The sequence below is a fragment of the Suncus etruscus genome, chromosome 5, assembly GCF_024139225.1.
Source record: "Suncus etruscus isolate mSunEtr1 chromosome 5, mSunEtr1.pri.cur, whole genome shotgun sequence".
In the NCBI taxonomy this organism is placed as follows: domain Eukaryota; kingdom Metazoa; phylum Chordata; class Mammalia; order Eulipotyphla; family Soricidae; genus Suncus; species Suncus etruscus.
The window spans coordinates 143,488,338-143,515,425 of NC_064852.1; the positions used below are offsets into that span (position 1 = coordinate 143,488,338).

General features: G+C 38.5%; 2 protein-coding genes across 2 annotated transcripts in view; one reads left to right on the forward strand and one right to left on the reverse strand.

Annotated features, from left to right (window-relative positions):
* Nucleotides 1-27,088, reverse strand: part of ENY2 (ENY2 transcription and export complex 2 subunit) — an 851,639-nt gene that overhangs the window by 69,179 nt on the left and 755,372 nt on the right. The window lies entirely within an intron of this gene.
* Nucleotides 1-27,088, forward strand: part of NUDCD1 (NudC domain containing 1) — an 87,716-nt gene that overhangs the window by 53,355 nt on the left and 7,273 nt on the right. Inside the window, exons 6-8 of the mRNA XM_049773886.1 lie at nucleotides 679-883; nucleotides 7,399-7,543; nucleotides 15,752-15,877. Of these exons, the coding sequence (XP_049629843.1) occupies nucleotides 679-883; nucleotides 7,399-7,543; nucleotides 15,752-15,877 (476 nt within the window). The remainder of the gene's footprint in view (nucleotides 1-678; nucleotides 884-7,398; nucleotides 7,544-15,751; nucleotides 15,878-27,088) is intronic.

Below are 27,088 nucleotides of genomic sequence, written 5' to 3' on the forward strand. Positions count from 1 at the left end.
GAAAATTTGCAGAGAGGAAGGGGAGAGCGGATAGAGCATTACTATATAGTCTCTTTTGGGTAATTAGCTCTAGAGCATTGGTTGAACTGGGAAAAAGCATTTGAAGCTCAAGTGCTATCATTATTTGACTGCAGTCCCACAAGAGTTGTGTATGTTTATACTTTTTTTGGTTGGGTAACTAGAAAAAAATGCTGTCTCTTCCATAGAGAATATTTTCTTTCTTTCTTTCTTTTCTTTTTTTTTTTTTTAAATGTTTGGGCCACATTCAGCTGTGTTCAGGCTTACTCCTGGCTCTGTGCTCAGGTATTCCTCCTGACAGGATTCAGAAGACCATATGGAGTGCCGGGATTGAACCCAGGTTGGCCTGTGCACAAAGGGGCTCAGAGATGCTCTTTCTGTATGTTCTACTTTTTTTGTCTTGTTTTATTTTGCTTTGGGGCCCACCCAGTAACGCTCAAGGGTTACTCCTGGCTCTGCACTCAGAAATCGCTCCTGGCTTGGGTAACCATATGGGATGCCGATGATCGAATGAACCTAAGTACATCCTGGATCTGCCCTGTGAAAGGCAAACACTGTACCACTGTGCTATCTATCGCTCCGGCCCTGTATGTCCTACTTTTTAATTTTATTTTCTATTACTAAAATTCTTGTTATATAATGTTTTACTTTTTTCAATAGAACCTCTGTATTACTGGCAACAGACTGAAGATGACCTGACAGTGACAGTGCCACTTCTGGAAATCAGTGCTAAGGAGGATATTCAGGTGCAGTTTCTGCCCGATTGCATCCAAATTGTGGTGAAAGGCCAAGAGATTTTGAAAGGAAACCTCCATTCATCTGTTGATCATGAAAGCAGTACGTGGATAATTAAAGAGAATAATAGGTATTTTTAGTTTTACCATATTTAACGTTTTGCCTTTTTTTCTTTTCCCTAGTTTGTGAGTCACAGTCAGCAGTTCTTGTATTGTTTATTGCTCTGCTCTCGGAAATTACTCCTGACAACCTTGGGGGACTATATGGGATGCTGGGGTCAAACCTGCGTCAACCACATGCAGGGCAAACTCCTATCTGCTGTGCTATCACTCTGGTCCCAGTTTTGCTTTTTTTTAAATTCGGTCTATAGTGTTTGCATCAAGGATGAGTGTTATCATTGGTCAGTTTGTCCTGGTCATTATTTAACTAAGGTAGATTAAAAGTTCAGTTTCTGTACCCCGCCCCCAAATGTAGGCAGGCTTAAAACTACTGGTATTGCTTGTATTCTAGAGTAGGAGTTTTCATGACAAGATTTGGGTGCAATAGTAATAACAGTAATGATAATTGATACAAAGGTATTTTGAACTTTTGCCTTTTAAACAGTAGAAATAAAATTTCTATTATAGTCAATATTCATTGATTAGGTAATTCCCATTTTTTTAAATTAAAGATGGTTCAAAGGAAGCCTGTGCTGTGAAATGTCTTCTTCCAACCTGGACCTCTCACTTACCTCTCCTATGATATCACAATTTTTTTTTTTTTTTTTTTTTTTTTTTTGGTTTTTGGGTCACACCCGGCGGTGCTCAGAGGTTACTCCTGGCTGTCTGCTCAGAAATAGCTCCTGGGAGGCACAGGGGACCATATGGGACACCGGGATTCGAACCAACCACCTTTGGTCCTGGATCGGCTGCTTGCAAGGCAAACACCGCTGTGCTATCTCTCCGGCCCGATACCACAATTCTTATTAATAGTTTACTTCTGTGCATACTGAAGCAACATGTGTATTATTTTCCTGATTTTTGCTTTTGAACAAAAGTGTTTACCAGTGCTATACACAATTACTATTGTTAACTTTGAACAGTAAGTCTTGGAGCATTTCTAAGAAGAAAGCATAATTTTTAAAAATATTTTTATGATTCATTATTTTCATAGACTGTATAGTCCAATTACAAAATTAGCCCTCTGCTGTTGGGTATTTTAGATTGTCTTTTATGCAAGTTATATATATGTATATATATATATATATATATATATACATATGTATAACTTTCCTATATTCTCTGCATATGTCAACATCTATATGCATAATTTTATGTATGATACACTATTACTATAAAACTATATTAAAATCTCAGATGTGCAGAAATATATGTGGTGATTAGATACAAGTGGAATAGTTCATATTTCTCTGAGGCTATTTACATTTCTTTTGTGAAAGACAATTGTTATTTAGAAACAACAATGAAACATACATAATATAACATTTTATATTTCATTAAAAAAACAGCCTATTACTGTATTTTCACTCTAAAAAAACACACCTGACCATAAGATGCATATAGTTTTTAGATGAGGAAAACAAAAGACATTAGGAGACGGCGGCTGGGAACAACCAGCTTGCAGGCTGAAGTATATTTACAATATGCTGGTCACAACTGGTTATACATATTTACCTAACATTTTTTTACATCAGAAAATAAAAAACATTTTTTAAAATACTTTTTTGTTAATACAAAAAAAGTCGCAGTGCGATCATATAGTTTTAAGCAAAAGCTCTATATGTGAGGGTAAAAGTGCATTAAACTGATTGCTCTTACTATGGGGTAAGTCTGCACAATAAAGTAAGCATAACCCTGATGTCAAATGGTTAGTATCTGCTCTTCTCCCCTGCAGTCAGGCGTCAGATCCAAGTAGCATTTGCTCATAAGATGTGCAAGCATTTTCTCCCATCTTTTGGGGGGCGTCGGAATGCATCTTATGGAACGAAAAATACGATATTTACATTAAAATCAAGGATTCAAAAGACATCATTATGAAAATAGGGCTTAGAAAGATAGTAGTATAAGCAAATTGGGCATTTGCCTTGCATGCAGCCAACCTGGGTTTTATTCCTGTAGCCATATATGGTCTGTTAGCTCTACCAGGAGTGATCCCTGAGCTCAGAGCCAGCAGTAATTCCATGTGTGGCTCCAAAACAAAACAAAAACAGATTTGTAGTAGAAGGCTTTTTGGCACTTTGGTGATGGGTATGGTATAAAACATAAATACTAATACCATTGTAAACCATGTTAATTCAGTTAAACAAAACTCAAAATTAAAAACAAATGCCAACTGGGTGAAAGTAAAAGGAAAGAAGATATTCTATATAAGGAAATTCTATTACAAAATCACAATAAAAAGACAACCCAGTTCTGGAGCCAGAGCAGTAGTAAATCAGGTAAGGTACTTGCCTTGCAGAACAGCTAGCTAGGTTCAGTACCTGGCATCCTAAGACGCTACAGAAATAACCGAAACCCAACTTGTCCTTCTCCCCCCAAAAAAGAAAACCTTGTTTATTAAATGGTTAAATGATTTTAATTGATGAAAATATTAATGGCTGGTAGTAGTTGCACAATGGTTAGCACATGAACTACTGATAAATAGAATAAGCATGAATCTTAGAAAATTGGATACAGTGAAAAGTTAGGGACCAAAATTTGTAAATACTATGTATTCTGTGTATTTGGAGTTCTTGAAATAATGAAAATCTAGCAAGATAGTACAGTAAATTGGGGTGCTTGTCCTGCATATGGTTGATCAAGGTTTGATTCCTGGCAACCTATTGTTCCTTTGAACCTGCCACTAGTGATTCCTGAGCACAGAGCCAGGAGTAAACTCTGAATACTGCTGGGAGTGGCACGAAAAAGAGAAGAAAGTCCAAGAGTAGTTTCCTCTCAATAGAGGATCATCTGGGGCAGGGTACAAAGGACCTCATTAGTGGTGCTCAACTTAATACACAGGTGTAGGTACTTGTCAAACTCAAGGAGTCCTGCACTTATATCCTGTTTTTTGTTTTTTTGTTTTTCTATATAGCATATCACAGCAAAAGGATGAGGCCACCCAAAAAAGGCAAACAGAAGTTAAATGTCTCATAAAATGGTAATGTGAGAAGAGAGATGGCTTAAAAAAGCTGGAGCAGATGCTAGTTATGTAGAAGCCCCAGCATGACACGGTTCCCCATTATCACCTGGAGGATACCCAGGCTCCAGAGTAATCCCCAAACTGCTGGGTGGAACCAAAGTTAAAGAAACAAGAAAACTACAGAGCTTGATGCCTCATATCTCTTTGCAAATCTGTTGCCCCAGATACTTCACTGCCCAGTCATTTAGATGAATAAAATTACCATCTTTTTCATCATGTATCAGGCCTTAGTCATTATTGAATTCAGTGATGAATTGAAGGATACATTAAATACTTAATTTTAAAAATGGTTTTATTTAGTCCCTAGTTAAAGTAATTTTTTATTCTCTATGGCTTAATTAGTAGGAAAGACCCATTCACAGGGTCTTTGTTTCAAAATCTAAATTTTTGTAGACTAAGAAAATAAATGTCTATTTCAAAAGCTTTTTGTTTTTCTTTTTTTGGTTTGGGGGGGGGCTATACTAAGTGGTGCGCATCAGGATTACTCCTGGCTCAGTGCTCATGGTTCACCACTCCTGGTGGTGCCCAGGGAACTATACATGGTAATTTTCAGAGTAGTTAAATGGGCTTTATTTGTCCAGTGGAGAAATTGATGGCTTGGTTACTTTTTAGCATATATTTAAAAATTATTTTATCTGAAGGTTTAAAGTATTTTTCATCTGCACATATTTAAAACTCTTTTGTATGTGTGTGAGGATCAATATTTAAAACTGACAAGCCAAGTCCAGCATATTGTTCATTATAGATTTTTAAGGTGTGATGCTGGAGAAGAGCACAGCAGGTAGGGTGCTTGCTTTGCATAAGGCCAACCCAAGTTTGATCCCTACCATCCCTTACAGTACCAAGAGAATTCCTAAGTACTGAGCCAAGAGTAAGCCTTGAGCACAGCCTAGTGTGACCCCATCTTTAAAAAATAAATAAATAAATAAATAAAAGATTACTAAGCAATTGTCCCCATCCAGCAAATGTTTAGGAGAAAAAAATCTATTTTAGGCAAATAGTTTCAGCATCTTATTTTATTTTGTATTCTTTAATATATATGATTTATTTAAGCACCATGGTTACAAAATCGTTCATGATTGAGTTCTGTCATAGAAATTTCAGCAATTTATACAGAAATATAGATCTATTATCTTTCATTGATTTTGAAGTATTTGATTATTATTTTACATTGCAGAAGATAACCACAATGATGTGTAGGTGGCTTCATGGTTAAAAAAATACTTTCTGTACATGATTATTATATCTCATTTTCATGTGGTCCCTCACACTTTGAAAGACTTTATTAACTAGACTGTACTTTGTGGGGTTTTATTGTTTCTTTTTTTGCTTGAATGATCGATGACTGTTAGACTAGTTTTAAAATGTAGAAATTTACTTACGCTGAAAAAAGGGTGTGTTTACTAGGCGTGTAAGTTTCATGGTGATTTAGAAATAATGTGTGAACAATTTTTTACCTACTTCATTAGGTAGCCACTAAGAACAGTCGTACATTCTGGTCACAGGTTAAAAGTTCTGAAATGGTCGTAGAGAGGCAGAATAGTGCAGTCGTGAAGAGCCAGACTGTCTGCTTTTACTAGCTCATGACTGTGGCAAGTTTTTCTGTCTTGTAAAATGGAGATGATGATACCACTTCCTATATGTGTTTGTACATGAGCAGCAAATGAGTTAAAAACATACTGTGGCACCTAGCATATGGTAACCATGATAACCTTTAAGCTAATATATCATCTTTGCCCTCATTGTGATGAAGTTTAGCTTTCTTCTTAGAAAATGCAACTGAATCTGGACACTTGATTATGGTGGCAATTTTTAATGCTTCCGATAATTCATGTTATAGAAAATGCTATTCCCTGGGGCCGATGAGGTGGCGCTAGAGGTAAGGTGTCTGCCTTGCAAGTACTAGCCAAGGAAGGACGGCGGTTCGATTCCCCAGTGTCCCATATGCCCCCCCCCCCCAGCCAGGGGGAATTTCTGAGCACTTAGCCAGGAGTAACTCCTGAGCATCAAATGGGTGTGGCCCCAAAAACCAAAAAAAAAAAAAAAAAAAAAAAAAGAAAGAAAATGCTATTCCCTATAGTCTCAAGATAAATGATTCCACAAGGTAATTCATGAGACCATGATAATTGCACTTTTGAAAAAGAACAACAGATAAGTTTGCATGCTCTACTATTAGCGACAATAGTTGCTGTGTTCTTGCAGCTCTTTGCTGTCCTTGTACTTCTGGGTATGGTTTGGTAGGGCACACACATACTAACCGTGGAACATGATAACCATTGCTTGGCCATCTAATCTGTTTTTCTCATTTCTCTTGTACTTCACCAACAACTGCTCTTAAGTAGTTTTTCTTGGATTCTGCTTTTTCACGAGGCACTCGGGCAACTCCCACTGCAGCAGTCTGCCCTGATTCAGCTTTAAGCATATACATAATTACACCTGAAGTAATTAGACAGAAATGACATAAATCTTTTTCTGTCTTCCTGTTGTCAATGTTTTTTTCTGTTGTGACATTTCTTTAACCTCTGAATCTTGACGGTAGAGATTATAGGGCCATCTGATTTCATATCTAGCACCACATTGTGCTCTGAGCTTGGTCAGGTGCTGCCCTGGGGGCCCTTGAACACTTCTAGGGTAGTTCATATAATACTGGCACCACAGGGCCTGAGCAACACTTCATCTTGGACCCCCACATTAAATAAAGGACTAGTTGTCTGAGCACCGCTGAAGATGACCTCAATCCTCCTGAATTGTGAGGGATGCCAAGCTTTAGATCAATTTTTATATGGTACAGCTACTAGTTTGTGAAAAATGAAGGTGATTTTGGCTTCACATACAGAAAGATCTTTGGTTTTATAGAATTTTCTTTCCTGATCATTTCTCCAATTATGTGAAATAATGCATAGCCCTATGCTGCTTGAGTTATTTTTACTTTGGCTCAGTATCATGATGTACCTGTACTGCAGTATTTTGTGGTTGTCTTATATCTATCTCCACATCATGCTGCTGGATAGAGCATTTCTAGTGAGCTTTCTAATTTATTAAATCTAAATTATTAACTTAGAATTGTAAGCTATCCAGCTTATGTATATCTAAAATGAACTTGAGTCTCTGGTAAAAACATCCTTTGGATGCCAGCAGTTAATCTTTCTTAAGTGCTTTTATATTTTGTGTAATATAGGCAAGATTATTTAAATGTAGTGACTAGTTTTTATTGAAGTTATTTCATCTGTGGCTCCTTTTTCTGTCTATTCTTCACTTGGACTTGCATCTAAAGTTTGAATCTTCATCTCCCAGATGCCTTTAAAGAGAGTAACCTGTGATGAAACTTTCCCAGTCACTAATTATGAATTTGAGGGTCTTGGAGCTCAACAGGGAATGGGGAATGAGAAAGAATCTTCAGTTTATTATTGTAGAATTTGTCTAGTTGTCAGATATAAAAAGCAAATTCCTCACTTCAATTTCTAGCTTGGAGATTTCTTTGATTAAGAAGAATGAAGGACTGATGTGGCCAGAGCTAATAGTTGGTGATGAGCGAGGGGAAGTTATAAGAGACTCGGCCCAGTGTGCTGCAATAGCTGAACGCTTGATGCACTTAACCTCTGATGAACTGGTAAGGAATTTCAGTTGTAGCATGACTGTCCGAGAATCCCAAAGTGTGGAGTTTCAGATATGTTTTTCAATTTTTTGAATGTGAACCATGTTTGACCTAGTGTTCAAATGTGACTTAAAGTTGTAATATGCCATGTGTGTGTGCACATGTCGAGAATGTGTATATTACGTCTGCTTTAGAATTGACTGGCTAGGTCTATAAGGGAAAACAATTGGTTTCTTTAATATATACTTGACTAATATTCTATTTTATCATTGAAATTATTTTTGATTGGCACAGTATTTTATAGTACTACTGTTGTACAAAGACAACAGTTCAATTCTGAGGTTTTGAGTTCTATGTTTCAATATTGAAATGTAAGATATTTTGAAGAAGCTATTCAAATATAGTAGTACACCCAAATTTTAATTTTGTGTGTTAATAAAATAACTGCATATGAAATGTCTGAATACTGCTATCTGGAATTAGAACAAATTGGGAAGATTATATAAAGAATTATTTATACTACAGTGCTAGTCGTATCCTCTGGTAGAGTTGAAGAATTAGTACATAAAATCTCAGTCAGAAGGAAAACAGCCAAATGTAGAAAAACAAAGTTTAGTTTATTGCCAGCAATAGTTGAAAATGTTAGAAGTCCTAGAATTTATATGTAAGACTGCAAATTTAATTCTGGTATCTTGTTACAGTCAACACAACTCCATTGTTGAGGTTAGTTCCTATCAAGTACTTACTGTCACAGAGCTTGAGCAGATAACAGTAACTTAGAGGATATGCAAAATCTTGACATCTGCAACTGAATGTAGTTTTCTAGTTTTTAGATCTTAATACTTTTTCTTGCCAAATTTTTTTGATGAGAATGCACTGTGAAATAGAGGTGATGCATAAAAGTAGTGAAAAGGTATATTTCACTATTAAGTATAATAGGTATAATTATAATAATTTTTATCATAACTTTTCTAAAGTGTTGATTATCTTGAAAGACTATAATTTTAATGCATTTTCATCTCTTGCAAGATAAATCCAGTGGTTTTTAACATATTATATATTGTTATATATTATATAGAATCCTTTTTTACATATTAATAAACTTAGTTTACAAATATTTTTTGAGTTTTGGTCTATGGAGTGGTTTGTCTGCCCCCTGAATCCCCTTTACCATCTGGTCCTTAAGACCTTTATGAAATGAATGTATGGGATTGCTTTCTTCCTTTATTTCTATAAGAAATTATATACATTAGAGTTGTTTTTTTATTACATGATTTTAGGAATTTTCCAGTGAAACACTCTGTGGTTTACTTTCTTGGAAAGAATTTTTTCCTGGTGGGTAGAGGATTTCCATGTGGTGCTCAGGTGTTGTTGGGACCCTTCCCAGTGATTTGGGGGCCTATCTAGGCTATACCTGGTGATGCTTATGGGGTCATGTGCCAAGTATTGAAACTGGCTTGGCTACATGCAGGGTTTGCACCTTAACACTCTTAGTGCATTATAAGATGACACCCAGCTATTAACCAAAAACAAAGGTGTTCCCCATCTTCCTCTTTCCTTTAAATGTTTCTCTTTGATATGTAAAACCCCACATGGATCACTGGACCTTCCTTCTCCCTATGAATTAGTATGGAAAATAGAGTAAAGTCCGTTTGACTTGGGAGTACAGAGAAATTACAAGGCGAAAAGGCAAACTCCATGACCCTTCTGACTGGCTTGGCTTATTCATCCTTTGCAGGTATCCTACCTACATTAGACCTGTCCGCCTGTAGGTAGAAACATGGCATGTGGGGATTAATTTCACAATGTATGATTTGTTTTGTGCTGCATTTCCCCTGCCTCATAGAAAAGACATTTTGTTTGTATTGAGGCCACACTTGATATGCTCAGGACTTTTTCTCCTGGCTCTGTGCCAAAGGATCTCTCTTGGTGCGGCTTGGGTACCATGTATAGTGAAGAGGATTAAACCTGGTCCACTGCATGCAAGTTTTTATTTATGGATTTAATGTCATTAACATGATTATTTGAGGAATTTTATTGTTTTAAGGCCACACCTGATGGTACACTCCATCTCCTGAGGCATTACTTTATTGAAATATTTTCAGTTTTTGCTTTTATTCATTTCTGCTATTTTGTAGATTATCTTATTTTTTTCTTTAAAGTAATTCTACTCCAGGGGCTGGACCTATAGCACAGCCATAGGCTGTTTGTTTGCCTTGCATGTGACCAACCCAGGACAGATGGTGGTTCCATTCCTGGTTTTCCATATGGTTTCTTGAGTCTGCCAGAGCAATTTCTTAGCACAGAGCCAGGAGTAACCCCTGAGGAACTCTCAGTGTGACCCAAAAACCAAAAACCAAAAAAAAAAAAAAAAAAGTAATTCTGCTTTGAAGGTGAAAGCTTAGATGATTATTGTTTGGCCTCTTATGTTTTTTTTGTTTTGTTTTGTTTTTGTTTTGTTTTTTTCTAATTATGAGAACAAGGATGCAAAGAAAGAGGACAAGGTAAAGTTACAGTGGAAGGACAATCACCCATAACATAACTCTCAGAAGTCCCCTTGCTGATATCTTAACTTTAAAATTTCAGCCAAAGAACATTAAGATAAATAAGACAGAATCCATGTACAATTACTTTGTCCCTCAAGTCCCCAGATTGTAACACATTATAATATTTCTTAACAGCACACAAGGCAATCTAAAGCCATAAAACTTATGTAACTCCTTAAACATTATAGGCATAGTATTTTTTTACATTTTCATATATAGGCATTTTAGCTTAAGTTAACCTCAAATTTTAAGTGGGTTCTTTTTAAGGATTAGAGTCAAAGGAGCACAGTAAAAATGGTGTTAGAGTGGCAATTGTTGTTTGCATAGGCCCACCAAAATATGAGGGACATGGAAAGAAATAACCTTGGCCTACATACAAAGAGACCCGACCCCTGAAGTTTCCTGGCACAAGACCAACTCTAGGCTCCAGGCAAGCTAGATCGTCCAATCCAAGACATTGTCTGTAGTGATTTGGCCTCTTTTGTAATGAAAACATTCAGTAGCATATGTTTCTGTTTAAATACTCCATTAGCTGGACCCCCAGTTTTTTTTAATCCTATTTTAATTTCATTACAGATTGATCTGATATGGAGTTTTAGTTCTTTTAAGGGCTGATTTATTCCTTTTTGTTTGTTTGTTTTTGTTGTTGGTTTTAGGGTCACACACAGCCAGGGGTTACTCCTGGCTCTATACTCAGAAATCGCTCCTGGCAGACTGGGGGGGCGGGGGGGGGGGTGGAACATATGGGATGCCGGGATTTGAACCACCATCCTTCTGCATCCAAGCCCTACCTCCATGCTATCTCTCTGGCCCCCTTATTTGTTCTTATAGGATAAAACACTTCAAGAATCTCAACTGGGTTGACTTCTTCCCTGTGAAGGCCATGATTTCAGCTTTTTGTGGGTAGTTGAGTATGGTGGAAAGCCAACTCTTGAATGGTTTGCTTTTCACATTTTCCATAATATACCATACTTTTTGCTTGTTTTGGTTTGGGTTTTTGGGCCACACGTGGCAGTGTTTGGGGCTTACATCTGGCTCTTTACTCAGAAAATACTTTTTTGCAGTGCTTGGGGTATCATATGGGAAGCCAGAGATTGAACCCTGGTCTGCAAGGCAAATGTCCTACCTGCTGTACTATTAATGTTTTTGTCCCGGCTTTTTTCTGTTTTAACGTAACTTGCAAATCTATAGGTGGTTCTAAAGAAACTGCAAGGTATCTTTTCTGCCACCCTTAATCTTGTGTTATTAGATACTGATTCCCTTGAAAATCCTGAATTTTTAGTTTTTGCTCTACCATCTTTAATAAGGAGATAGCTAAAAAGGGGAAGAAAGGGATGGAAGCGGAGGGGAGGGAACTCTTTTCTGTGTCTTCTGGACATCACATATAAAATCTCTTTGGCTGAAGTGTCCCATACTCATCAGCTGTCATTTCCTTCTCAGGCTGTTGCAGTAACCAGAATTACTTTATTAGATAGTTAACCTGCAGAGGTGAGCACAACTGGATGGCAGGGGTATAAACAGCTTATATGATCTAGATCCTTTAGAACTCCAGGCATGGAGTTTCACATTCTCATGTCATTTTATTAAATTCTCATGAGTAATTTACTAGTTGCACAATATATTTTTATTCTTTCATCTCATACTCTTTTTATGTTTGTATTTGTTTTTTGGCCACATCAGCAATACTTGTGGCTTACTCCTCATGATTTGCTCAGAAACTACTCCTTGGAAACTGTTTGGAATGCCCTGGATCAAACATGATCCTGCCTTATGCAAGGCAAGCAAACACCCTACCTGCTCTACTATTGTACTTGCCCATCCGCCTTCATTGATTCTTCTTTTTATTTTTTGTTTTCTGGGTCACTGTTTAAAGGTTACTCTTGGCTCTGCTCTCAGAAACCATTCCTGGCAGGCTCAGGGGCCCATATGGTATTCAAGTGATCAAATGCAGGTCAGCTGCATGCAAGGCAAGTGCCCTATTCACTATACTATTGCTCCATCCCCTCATTAATTATTCTGTTTGTTTTTCTTTGTTTTTGTTGTTGTTGTTGTTGTTGTTCTGGTCATGTTATGGGGCCATACCAGACAGTGCTCAGGAGTTACTTCTGGCTCTATACTCAAGAATCATTCTTGACAGGCTCAGGGCACCACCATATGGGATTCCGGGGATCTAACCTAGGTTAGCTGTTTGCAAGGCAAATGTCCTACCCACTGTAGCCCTTCATTAATTATTCTTGCTGTATTTTTCCCCCTTATATCTCTTACCCTTAACCATTTAGTTTTTTTTTAAAGTTTAGAAATGTGGGTTGAAATGGTTCTACAATGACCCATATGTTCGTTATTTTCTCCATTTCACATTTCTATCAATTCAAATTAATAGTTTTCTTACTGAAAAAATTTCCTAAAATAACTTACGTAGTGTGGTTCTACTTGTGATAAATTCATCTTTTAACAAATTATTCACCTTTCTTTTTTAAAACCATGAGTATTTAATTTAGTGTTGACATAGGTTTATTTTTCTCCCTTGTGAAACACCAGAAATTATTGTGTATTTATTTGGTTTATGATAAGAAGTCCACTGGTCCTGGTTTTTGTTTGTTAAGATGCACAAATTATTTCATTTACTTAAATTATTCTTACTAACAACTACTCATTTCCATGATTTATGTGTACATGATTTTTAAATTCCTATGCTTTTAAATTAAAAAAATTGAATCACCATGAGATAGTTACAAAATTATTGTTGATTCAATTTTATTCATATAATGTTCCAGTATCCTACCCTTCACTCATTTACACTTCCCTCCACCAATGTCCCCAGTTACCTACTCACGGACTCTCTCACCCCCTTCCCCAGCCTTCTTCTATGGCAGTACTTTTCTCAATGAGCTGTCTCAAACCACAGAGACTGACACACTTCAAGAAGAACAAAATGAGCAACTAGTTTTTGCACAGATGCAAGGAGAAAGAAACTATATCATTGCTAGTGGGTATGTCAACTGGTCTAGCCTTTTTGGAAAATAATACAGACATTTCTCAAGAAACTAGATGAAGTCATGAAATTTTCCTATATATCGATAGACATGGAAACTATTATGCTGAGTTAAATGAGTCAGAGAGAGAGAGAGAGAGAAGAGAGACAGACAGACAAAATAGTCTCACTTATCTGTGGGATTTAAGAAAAATAAAAGATAGCATGTTAATAATACCCAGAGATAATAGAAATGAGAACTGGAAGGACCGGCCACAATATGAAGCTTACCACAAAGAGTGGTGAGTACAGTTAGAGAAATAACTATACTAACAACTATTTTGTCAATGGTATTGAGTGAGAGAAATAGAATGCCTATCTGGAAGACAGGCAAGGTGTGGGGGAGGAAGGAGATAGGGGGAATTGGTGGCAGAAAGTTGCACTGGTGATGGGGGGTATACATTAAAAAAAAAACCTGAAATTGAACTTTCACATGACTCAGCAATACTGCTTCCGGGATTATACCCTAGGGGCCCAGAAACAGTGCAGAAAAGGCATCTTCACTCCTGTGTCCATTGCAACACTGTTCTCAGTAGTCAGAATTGGCCCAGGGTCCTGTCCTTTAAGTCTGCTCCTCTTGTCAAGAGTGTGGAACCGCCAGTCTGTGGGTTTTATGAGGCCAAAATAATGTGGTGTGGCCCTGCTAAGTGATGGGGCAGACTCTGATTTCTCATTAGCTGCTGAAGTCTGTCTGCCAGTACTTATAGCCCATGAATGATGACATAAATAACCAACTGGCCTCTGTCAGAAAAAAAACGATGCTTCCACCCCTGGAAGTTTTTTCTCCATTTGATCACCGTTTGGGGTCTTTATTGACAGGACAGGTGGGGTAGATGCTTGACTTGGATACGGAGCATTCCCCTCCCCACCAAAAAATAGGTACTTCATTTTGACATTACCCCACGTACCATATTTCCAACCCTGATGAATGTGTTAGAAGCAGGATAACCGCAAAGAATTAATAAACCAAGACGTCTGGAGAGAATCATGGAATCAGTTATCTTCTTGCCCTATGGTCTCTCTGAGCCCTCCAAACTGAAATCTCCCTTTATACTACCAATACAAATTCAACAGGGAGGGTCCAGTGAGATCCAGCTGGACTTTTACAAGTCAAAGGACATGGTAAAAAGGAAAGAAATTTGGGGAACGCCTTGTTTTGGTAAAAGCAGGGTGTGATTGAACACTGGTTACTTTTCAACAGTCTTGTTACTTACTGTATTATTTAGGGTATATTTGTAGCTCTTGTATATAAATCTGCAGGTTTACATTTCTTATCAAGTATAGCACTACTTTTTTGTACATTGTAAAATACGTATATGTATAAAACAGTATTATATGTTTCCTGGTGGAATTCACTCTAGTTCAGGCCAGAGGTTCTTAGGGAACACTAGGTTATACCTAGAATCTGGCCCGGTTTTGCCAGGGACCAGCAGTCTTGGCAGTGAAGGGAATCAGACTTAGAACCTTGCACTTGATGAAAACGTACTCTACCCCCAACCCCTTCCAGGTATCTTTGCATTCTTAATCACTCCTACGTATTCATAGTTAGACCATTTGTTATTGCCCCAGAAGTCATTGGGATATATATTTTTTTTTACAGGAAAAAAATTTTTTTTATTTAAACACCTTGATTACATACATGACTGTGTTTGGGTTTCAGTCATGTAAAGAACACCACCCATCACCAGTGCCACATTCCCATCACCAATGTCCCAAGTCTCCCTCCTCCCCACCCGACCCCCGCCTGTACTCTAAACAGGCTCTCAATTTCCCTCATACATTCTCATTATTAGGACAGTTCAAAATGTAGTTATTTCTCTAACTAAACTCATCTTGTAATAAAAAAACTCATTCTTGTAATAATAATTTTCAGACACAAAAGAGAAAAGAGCTGGAAGTTCCAGCTCATCTCAGGAAGCTCACCACAAAGAGGGATATTGTTTTTATTGTTTGCTTCATTTTAGATATTGTTGTGTTCCAAGCTCCCTGTTCTCCTATAGTGATCATAGCAGCTCTCAATTCCATCTATTTTTTTTTTCTCCCCGTTTCAGATCTGTATACCTTTTATGTCTCTTAGTTGTTCAGGTTGTTTTGGGTTTTTTTGTTTTTGTGCCTCACTCAGCCATACCCAAGTGTTACTCCTGTTCTGCACTCAACTCCTGGTGGTGCTTGGGGGAACCATATGGGATGCCAGCAGGGACCAAATCTGCTTTGGCCACATGCAAAGCAAAGCCTTACCTGCCCTGAACTATTGCTTGAGCCCAGTTCATGTTTGTTTTTACAAAATCTTTGCGCATATGGAACATATTGATAACTGCTGTTTACTTATTCTGTAATTTTATTTTATTTTATTAGATGTTTTATTGGTCTTGGAGTAGAAATTTGCTGTTTGTTTTTTGTTTGTTTCTTTTTTTGGTTCAGGTTTTGAGTCACAGTCAGCCTTGCTCAGGACTTAATCCTGACTAACTTTGAAATGACTCCTGACAATTTTCTGGGGACTCTTTGGGGTGCTGAGGATTGAACTCAAATTGGCTCTGTGTATGACTGGTACTATCTCCCTGACCCTTAGAAATCTAGTTTCTCTTTATTGTTTTCATCTAAATATTTCAAGTAAGAAATGTCTTTTTTTTTTCTTCCTTGTCTAAGAATCCCAATCCAGATAAAGAAAAACCTCCTTGTAATGCTCAAGAGTTAGAAGAATGTGATATTTTCTTTGAAGAGAGCTCCAGTTTATGCAGATTTGATGGTCGGACATTAAAAACTACTCATGTGGTGAGTTCTTGATCTTATTCCCCATAAAATACTGTGAACTAGATGGAATTTATTCAAATGAGATCATTTTATGACAAAAACTTATTTTGCAAAGCTGATTTTGATTGGTTGATATTCACTATGACTTCATCACACAAAATAATGGTGGTTTTTTTTTTTTTTGGTTTGTTTTTTTATTTCACCGTCATCAACAAATAATGGTGTAAAGTTTTAACCCTTCTGCCTATGGATACCTTTCCTTTGGTGTTTTTCCTATGTAGAATATTTAATATCCAGTTGTGAACCTGCCCTATAACTTAACTTTACATCTTTTTTCATTCGGCATTGTGACCAAAGGCCCTTCTTGTTATTTCAGTCTCTGGTTTAATGGTTGGTTTTGACTTTGGTATTTGTGTTTAATGTTTGCTCTATACATGCATCTTTAATCACTTCCTAAAATTGCATCATTGGTGATGATGCCATTGCTGTTTTTGCATAAAGCCATTTTTTGTTTTTAGAAATACGAAGCACTGGTTTCTAGACTTTGGATGCTCATTAGCAGAATTACAGAAGTTAAATTAATGTACCATACACTTGAGCTCTGACAAATTGCTTTCTATTTTATTTTCTCATTTTAGCATTGGTACTGATGGCCTGCTTCACTGCATCTTTGCCCTTTGAATATTTTAAGATCCTTACTAAGGGTTCTCTATAAGTTACAGGATTTTGTTTAAATGTGTTTTATTGTTGGCCCTTAAAAAAATTGTTTTAATCTAACTACTATGACCTGTTAAATCTTGGAAAATTCTTTTATTAAAGGCCCAAAAGATTTAAAAACTACCCCCCACACACACACACTTTGGGACATTTGATACATACTGTTCTCATTCTTAGTATTTGCAGTATTGTCTAGTTCACTGCCTCTTAACCCGCCTTTTCTGATCTTAATTTTATTTTATTAAAGTTCTGTGATTTCAAACTTATTCATAATTGAGGCTGTATGTTCTCAACCAAAGTATTCCAATATTCTAAAGTTACCAATACTAAGCAACTGATCAATCCAACTTAATGGTACAAAGAGAAACTGAAATTGTCCACAGCACATGATATCTAAAACAAGTGTCTCTTTTGTTTTTTTTTTTTTGTGGGTGGGGAGAAGAAGGCGGTACTATTATAGCTCCTAAAATGACATTCTAAATTATGGTTCGTTAGTAAAAAATGGAAAGCCTATAAACTTAACAAGAAGAAAACTCCCAGCCCAGCCCTATCAAAAACTGAGAAGAGATGAACAAAAGTTTCCTTAAAGTGAATGTTCAGATGGCCAATATGTGTATAAAAAATGCTTCATATCACTTTTCACATATTAATAGTCTCTTAGGGGTTCTATTAAATATAGACCTTAGTAATGAATTATTTATATAGGCTACTTAGTAATTAAATTAAATATAGACCTTAGTAATGACTTGTCGATATAGGCTACTTTAATATTAAATTATTCTTAAAAAATGCCTGATCCAAGAAATTACATTTTGCTATTAAAAAAAAGTTAGAATCAGCTGAAAATCATATTTGTGATTTATACAATCCATGAGAACAGGAAATTGTTAAAGTCATAAAATGTAGTAAAAAAGACATGTATTCAGTTTATTAGTTTTTTTAATAGGACACTAGAGTGGAATAGAAGTTATCAGTTACTACTTTTATCTATTATGGATCAAATTGAGATAATCTCCAGTTTGATTATTTTCTTCTATTCTGGGAGAAAATAGTTATGTTTCTTATCTCCTGATTCTTAAAATTTTATCAAAGGCCAAGGGAGATTGACTCAGTCAATCCTTTCTGGTTGACCTTATGATTTTGTGCTATAGTCCCCAGTTTATGCAGGGTTTTTGCCCATTTTTCCTTTGTAGTATCTTAGAATCAACAGGACCCATATAGCCTTTGATTAAGAATATTGGTTTTGCTCTTTGCGCCGGTGTTTGGGTCGGACCCTTTGGCGGGCCGGCTGGAGGAGTGAGTGAGGGAATTTCTGTCTCTTTGCGCCGGTGTTTGGGTCGGACCCTTTCCCCAGGGACCCCGGCGGGCCGGCTGGAGGAGTGAGGGAGGGAATTTCTGTCTCTTTGCGCCGGTGTTTGGGTCGGACCCTTTCCCCAGGGACCCCGGTGGGCCGGCTGGAGGAGTGAGGGAGGGAATTTCTGTCTCTTTGCGCCGGTGTCTGGGTCGGACCCTTTCCCCAGGGACCCCGACGGGCCGGCTGGAGGAGTGAGTGAGGGAATTTCTGTCTCTTTGCGCCGGTGTCTGGGTCGGACCCTTTCCCCAGGGACCCCGGTGGGCCGGCTGGAGGAGTGAGTGAGGGAATTTCTGTCTCTTTGCGCCGGTGTCTGGGTCGGACCCTTTCCCCAGGGACCCCGGTGGGCCGGCTGGAGGAGTGAGTGAGGGAATTTCTGTCTCTTTGCGCCGGTGTCTGGGTCGGACCCTTTCCCCAGGGACCCTGGCGGGCCAGCTGGAGGAGTGAGTGAGGGAATTTCTGTCTCTTTGCGCGCGGCGTTTGGGTCGGACCCTTTCCCCAGGGACCCTGGCGGGCCAGCTGGAGGAGTGAGTGAGGGAATTTCTGTCTCTTTGCGCGCGGCATTTGGGACGGACCCTTCCCCCAGGGACCCCTGCGTGCCAGCCGGAGAGGGTTGAGTGACTCCCTTCCCCCAGGTGGGTGACTAGAAAGGCAAGTTGAGCGACCCGAACAGACGGGAGAGATAGGGCCAGCCATCTGGACTCGCAGGTGAACTAGAGCAGTCCACCCCCCTGGACCCTGGAGTGGACCAGGGACTCCCCAAGGGTGAGGACAGAGCCTGAAGGGTTGGACTGAGGGAACCCTTCAAGGGAGGCGTGGAGGGGGCGGAGTTCCATTGACTCCCAGAGAAAGGAGGGGGGACTGAGAGCTAGGCTCAACAGCGCCAGTAACCATTGTGGCCAGGAGTGGAACTGCACCGCTGACAGAAATAAGGAGCAGATAAGGGAAAAGACCCACAGCAGGAAGGCTGAACGCTAGGTAGCAAAGGGGAGGAGAAAGGGCTAGGCTCAACAAACTCACCCAACAGGCCCCTCTAGAAACACCGTCAGGAAGGGGACCAAAGCAGGCCAAAATTAGAAGCCACAGCACTCCAAAATACACCATTAAATACAAAGAACAATGCGTAAAGCAAAAAGATCTCTAATAACTGGAGACTCCATGACAAACTCTATCAAATTTCCAAGTCCACCAAAACGCACAGATCCACGGGAAGAAGATCTAAAAGCTGTCATGAGGAAGGAAATGCAAGAATTAATAAAAGAATTGAAAGAAACCCTAGCAACCGAGTATAAGAAATCCCTGGACGAACGAATCAGCCAAATTAAAGAAGAAATGTCAAAGAACATGAGAGATTCCATACAAAAAGAAGTGAAGGAATTAAAAGATAAGGTAACAAGCCTTACAAGCAGAAACACAGAGTTGGAGAAGCACATCGAAGAACTCGAAGGAAAACTGCAATCAAAAAATGATCAAGAAACCAACAAAGAAATAAAAGGCAAAGCACTGGAAGGAAAAATCCAATATCTAATGAACAAGGACAAAAGAAACAATCTAAGGATTGTGGGTATACCAGAAGGGGAGGAAATAGGGAAGGGGGAAGAACAGGTAGTCAGGGAGATAATAACAGAGAACTTTCCCACCCTCTGGAAAGACAATTCAGGACAAATCCAAGAAGTCAAGAGAGTCCCTAATAAAATAGACCCTAATAAACCCACACCAAGACACATAATAATCCAAATGGCAAAAAACAAAGAGAAAGAGGAACTCCTGAAAGCAATAAGGGAGAAAAAAAACCTCAAGTACAAAGGAAAGGACATAAGAATCAAACCAGATCTCCCATTTGAAATAATTCAAGCAAGAAGACAGTGGAATGACATATTTAAACGACTGAATGAAAGAAATTTCCAACCCAGGGTCCAATACCCAGCAAAACTATCATATGGGAAGGCAGACTAAAATCATTCTCAAACATGAACGAACTTGAACTATTTGTGCAAACTAAACCGACCCTAAGCGACTTACTCAGAGACGAATTACACAATCCAAACCCCTGATTGTAACAACAACCACTCCACACAATACAACTGCACAACAGTCCTCTCTATCAATAATTTCCCTAAATGTCAACGGACTAAACTCTCCAATTAAAAGACACATAGTAGAGAACTGGGTTAGGAAAAATAAACCGGACTTCTGCTGTCTGCACGAAACACACCTACAGTTACAGGATAAGCACAGGCTTAGAATAAAAGGATGGAAAGTAATTATTCAGGCCAATGGAAAACAAAAAAGAGCAGGGACAGCCATTCTTATATCAGACCAAATTGTATTCAACCTCAAGAAAGTGATCAGAGACAAAGAGGGTCACTACTTACTGATCAGGGGAACATTAGATCAAGAAACACTAACCCTGGTCAATATCTATGCACCTAATGTAGAGTCACCAAAATATGTGAGGCAACTACTGGTAAACCTGGAGAAACTATAGATCCCTTCATCCCCAGAAAGCAGAATACACATTCTTCTCAAACCCACATGGAACCTTCTCCAGAATAGACCATGTCTTAGGATATAAAGCCAACCTATGTAAGACCACAAAGGTAAGGATAATTAGAAGTACCATTTCAGATCACTATGCAACAGACCTTAAAATTGATGTCAAGAAGAAGCAATGGAGGAAAACTAATACCTGGAGACTAAACAACATGCTGCTTAACAACAGCTGGATCAAAGAACAACTCAAGGAAGAAATAAAAAGATTCCTTGAGACATATGACAATGAAGAGACAACATGTCAAAATTTATGGGACACAGCAAAAGCAGTAATTAGAGGGAAACTCATAGCAATACAGGCATATGTCAAGAAACAGAAAAACAACAAAACCAACAGTTTAAAAGATCACCTCAAAGAATTGGAACAACAGCAACAGAGAAATCCAACCACAACCAGAAAGCAAGAAATAATAAAAACCAGAGCAGAAATAAACAACATCGAAACTAAGAAAACAATACAAAAAATCAATGAGACCAGGAGTTGGTTTTTCGAAAAAATAAACAAGATAGACAAACCATTGGCAAGACTCACCAAAAAAAAGAGGGAAAACACCCAAATCAATAGGATCACAAATGAAAGGGGAGAGATTACAACAGAACCCCAAGAAATACAACATATCATGAGATCATATTATGAACAACTATACTCAACTAGGCTAGAGAACCCAGTAGAAATCGACAGATTCTTGGACAAGCACCCTCTTCCAAGACTGGACAAGGAAGATCTAGAAAGTCTAAACAGACCAATCACTTCAGAGGAAATTGAAGAGGTAATTAAAAAACTCCCTAAGAACAAAAGCCCAGGCCCAGATGGATTTACAGGTGAATTCTATCAAGCATTTCAAGAAGACCTATTACCACTGCTCCATAGGCTTTTCCAAACCATAGAAAAAACAGGAATCCTCCCCAACTCCTTTTATGAGGCTAATATCACACTCATTCCCAAAGAAGGCAAAGACACCACCAAAAAAGAAAACTACAGACCAATCTCACTAATGAACATAGATGCAAAGATACTCAACAAAATCTTAGCAAACCGAATCCAACACTTCATCAAAAAGATCATACATCACGACCAAATGGGATTCATACCAGGAATGCAAGGTTGGTTCAACATACGCAAATCAATCAACATGATACATCACATCAACAACATGAAAGACAAAAACCACATGATCATATCAATCGATGCCGTGAAGGCGTTTGACAAAATCCAACATCCTTTCATGTTAAAGACACTCAGCAAAATAGGGTTAGAAGGAACCTTCCTCAAGATAGTTACGGCTATTTATGAAAAGCCTACAGCCAACATTATACTTAATGGTGAGAAACTAGAAGCATTCCCCCTAAGGTCAGGAACTAGGCAAGGCTGTCCACTCTCTCCACTCTTATTCAATATAACCTTAGAAGTCCTAGCAATAGCAATCCGACAAGAGAAGGGAATCAAAGGAATTCAAGTAGGGAAAGATGAACACAAGCTAGCTCTATTTGCTGACGATATGATGATATACATCAAAAACCCTAAAGAGTCTACAGTAAAACTCCTAGAAACAACCAATACAGCAAAGTGGCTGGATACAAAGTCAATACACAAAAGACAGTAGCGTTTCTATATACAAACAATGAAGTTGAGGAGAGAGAGATTAAAAATACAATCCCATTTAAGATAGTATCAAAAAATATCAAGTATCTAGGAATCAACCTTACAAGAGAAGTGAAAGACCTATACCAGGGAAACTTCAAAACTCTTCAGAAAGAAATTGACGACGATCTAAAGAAATGGAAGAACATCCTAGCCTCATGGATAGGTAGAATTAACATAGTCAAAATGACTATCTTACCCAAACTTCTATATAGATTTAATGCAATCCCTATCCAAATCCAGACACAATTCTTTAAAGAAATAGAACAATCAATCACAAAATTCATCTGGAACCACAAAAGACCCAGGATAGCCAAACACATACTGAAAAACAAGAAGCTGGGAGGCATCTCCTTACCTAACGTGAAACTATACTATAAAGCCATAGTAATTAAAACAGCATGGTACTGGAACAGAGACAGGACCTCAGACCAGTGGATCAGAACAGAATTCCCAGACATAAACCCCCAGATATACAGCCAACTAATATTTGATAAAAGAGGCAAGAACCTGAAATGGTACAAAGAAAGCCTATTCAACAAATGGTGTTGGTACAACTGGAAAACCACATGTACGAAAGTGAAAATTGACCCATATCTCACTCCTTATACAAAAGTAAACTCAAAATGGATCAAAGACCTTGAAATCAGACCTGAATCTATAAAGTTTATCGAGAATAAAATAGGCAGAACACTCGAAGACCTATATATCAAAAAGGTCTTTGAGAACGGAGCACCAATGGCAAGAACGTTAGCATCAAATATAAACAACTGGGACTATATTAAACTAAAAAGCTTCTGCATGGCAAAAGAAACCCTACTTAATGCAAGAAGACAGCTAACAGAATGGGAAAAAATCTTTTCACTTGACATATCAGATAAAGGGCTGATATCTAGAACATACAAAGCACTCAGAAAGCTGAGCCCCTCAAAGCCAAATAAAGCCATAAAAAAAATGGGGAGATGAAATGAATAGACACTTCTCTGAGGAAGACAGAAGGATGGCCAACAAACACATGAAAACATGCTCACCTTCACTCATCATCAGGGAGATCCAAATCAAGACAACAATGAGATACCACCTTACACCAGTGAGGATGGCTCACATAAAAAATAATGGAAACAACCTTTGTTGGCGGGGATGCGGTATGAAAGGAACTCTCATCCACTGCTGGTGGGAATGCCCCCTAGTCCAACACCTATGGAGAAAAGTCTGGAGAGTGCTCAAAGAACTCAGAATTGAGCTGCCATTTGACCCAGCAATTGCTCTTCTAGGCATATACCCCCAGGATGGAAGGACATTCATTCCAAAATATGTATGCACCCCACTATTTATTGCAGCACTCAGTATAATAGCCAAATCTTGGAACCAACCTCGATGTCCAACAACAGATGAATGGATCATTAAGATATGGTACATATACACAATGGAATATTACATGGCAGTCAGAAATGATACAATCACAGACTTTGCAGCAACGTGGATGGACCTAGATCATGTTATGTTAAACGAAGTAAGTCAGAAGACAAAAGATAAACACAGAATGGTAGCACTATTCTGAAAAACCTAGAACACATATTTTATACACAACTAATACCTAACAATCAAATAACAGGGATCAACAGGTTAGAAACTCCGAACACCGTAATAGTCAACATAGATATGGGAACAGTTTCCAAAATACATGAAAAAGGAACAAAGCAAACTCTTGACTACACATTATACCACAAAGAAAACAGCAACAACAGAAACGGCAGCATAGAGAGAACAGGTATGTAATCAGACTTCTACAACAAAGGTCCACAATAACCCCTTAGAGTACGCATACAGGAACACAAGTATAGAACACCAAGGGAAATCACGGACTGCAATGGCAACATACCATAACATTACCTTTTAATGCCTTTATCTTACTATACTTTAAATAACCTCTTAGCTTTTCTGTCCACAGGTGCCCTTGGATACAAAGGGCGAACAAACTAAGGTGGCAACTCGTGATACCACACGGGATACCATACCTTGCTTGCACTACGAGATGGCCACAAGAAAACTCTTTAACATACACTTTATCTCTAGGTAATACCTTCATTTAGGAATTGAAGCATGAGACCAGTCAGACCACTGAAGCAGTACCTGAGACGTACAGACTTAAACTACAGGCTCTATTCTTCGAACACATTCAATCAAACCAGCATTCCCTTGCCATTTTCTCCTCTCTTCTCACTACTTTTTTTTTCTATTCTGCGCATTACTTTTTTCCCTTTCTCTCCCCCTTTTCTCTCGAAGTTATTTTCTCTTTTCTCTCCCTTCAAACCCTTCCCATATACCTTCCCCTTTCCCCCCTCCGGAAATCCAACTATCCCTTCACCCCTCAATCCCATCCAGATCTCCCACCATATTAAAACTCTTCACCCCCAGTCCTTATTCTATTAGGCATCAAGATCGACCCCCTACCCAACGAACCAGTACCCAGCTCCCAGGCGAGAGGACACCCAGATAAACCCACACCTCGTCTCCTGAAAGAAAAGACAGCCAACCCCCCTGTGGACTCACACTGCGAGGCCCTCCCTGCCATCTCCCCCTAACGCGGACTACTCCTTGAAACCGGGCCTAGATCCAAAAGTTTCCCCAATGCAAGAACTCTTCCAAGACCTCCCTGCCACAAATTTTTACCAATCTGAAGAAGGGCAGGGGGTGGGTTAGGAAGATGCCTGGGAACCCACACACCACAAGAAAAACTCAAAAGACAATGGGGAAAACTGTACTTCCAACATAGGCATAAGACCTGTAATACACCACCTCTTAACCTACCCTCCCCCAAATGTAAGGTAATCTTTTGCACCACTTTGGCCCCTTAAAAATTTTGCTAACTCACTTTATTTCTTTTTTTTTTTTAATTTATTTATCTTTTTTTTGAATGTTCATCCTACATATATATTTGTGAGCACATACATTTTTAATTCCCCCCCCTTTTTTTTTCTTTTTTTTTCTTTTTTCTCTCTTCGTTTTTTGATACGTGACCTGTGTCTGTTACCCCATCAGTCCACCCACGAATACACAGACATTATAATGTAACACCACTTCCCTCTGCAAAGGCACACTAAGTAAAGGGGAAATATTACATATAAAAAAAAAAGAGCTCTTATCTACTAGAGATGGGAACTCATAGTTGTTTAAAATATAGGGATATCTCCTGCCTTGAAAATATGTCATGTGGAATCAAATTAGACCTCTGGTGATTAGATACCATTCATCCAGCCTTGAACCCTTGATCCCCGACATAGAAACGGCACAGCTCTTCACAACAACTCCAGGAAACAAACTCCATCCGGGACGGCCTTAATACGATGAGACCAACAACAAGGCCCAGCTCTAACATGATATCCTGACAACGAGGAAAATGCGAACAGCTTGACCTTAGAGCAGATTAGCCTACCTTATCAACTAACGACAAGACAAAAACAGAAGTCTCGCCACCCTTTGGTAGGTCCAAAAACCAAGATTGGGATTTACAGATGACTGGCTGCTAGATCCACGACCAGACTGTATACATCTCGGGCCCAATAAAAAAGCCCTAGTTTAGGGTTTGAACTATGACCTGCACAATAATCATGATCCCCAGTCCCAAAGGTGTGGCAGAGACAATAGTAACAGAATGGGGCTTTTTGGAAGCACAAAGTAAGACACTATCCTAGGCGCCACCCTAGGTTCAGTGCAAAGACCAAGATCACCAACCACAGAAGATGGACTAAAATGACACTGAGGTAACAGAACCTCTAGAACCACAAAGACTGACTTCATCATAAGTCCCACCCCAGGATCTGTGCAGATACTGAGACCTCTAAACACAGAGCAGAAGTCCTCCACACACCAAAAAAAAAAAAAAAACCAACGAGAAAGTAAAGGATCCTGAGCAAAGTCTAGAGTTGATCCCATGACAGTATGCTCCAAGGACGGAGAAACCCCATATCTCTTAGGCCAAGTGAATTCTTTTTCGAATGACCCCAATATTTACTGTGCCAGGGCAGAAGGGAAAAAACAAAAATACAAAAAGCGCAAAACCTTGGTTACTTTTTATATAAATATATATATTACCTTCATTTATTATTGTTATTACTATTTTTGATTTACCAATCTATTTTGGTCGAATTCTCTGGGTGTAATTATTGAAAGTGTAGTCCCCAATTATACTTTTTTTTTTCTTTTTTTTTTTTTTCTCTTCCTCTCTTCTCTTTCGTTATGTGCTATGCCATGTTTCTCAATTCAAGACCATGGCGTGATTTTTGTTTGTCTGTTTTTGTTTTTGTTTTTTTTCCTGTTTGTTTGTTTGTTTTGTTGGCTCTGTGTGGTGCTTATCGATATAGCTGGAGCCCTCACTGGATATTTGACACTTCTTTTGGTACCAGTGGAGTGTTTCACCTTCTTTTTCTCCATCTCCCAAATTGATGATGAGAGCCTTTAGAGGGACTCCGCCCAATTTTGGGGTATTAAACTCTTATCCCAGTTTATTACTTTTCTCTCCTTCAAACAAAACCATGCAACTTGAACTAGCTAGTCCTGACTCCAGTTAGAGGGGGAAATAAGGGAGGCATCAAGACCAAACAGGTGCAAGTCTACTAAGTAGTGGGTTAGTTACAGAGGAGACCACATATTCTACCTGCCCTGGGGTGAGGGAAAAGGAAAAGGGAGGTAGGACAGAAATGGGGGTGTAGGGAGGACAATTTGGCGATGGGAATCCCCCTGATTTTATGTAAATATGTACCTAAAATATTATTGTCAACAATATGTAAGCCACTATGATCAAAATAAAAATTTATATTAAAAAAAAAAGAATATTGGTTTATTCTTGAACTTTCAGAAAGAGCCTGAAAAGTGCAAGAACTTTTTTTTTTAAGATTTATTTATTATTATTATTATTATTACTATTATTATTATTTTTTGGTTTTTGGTTTTTGGGTCACACCTGCCA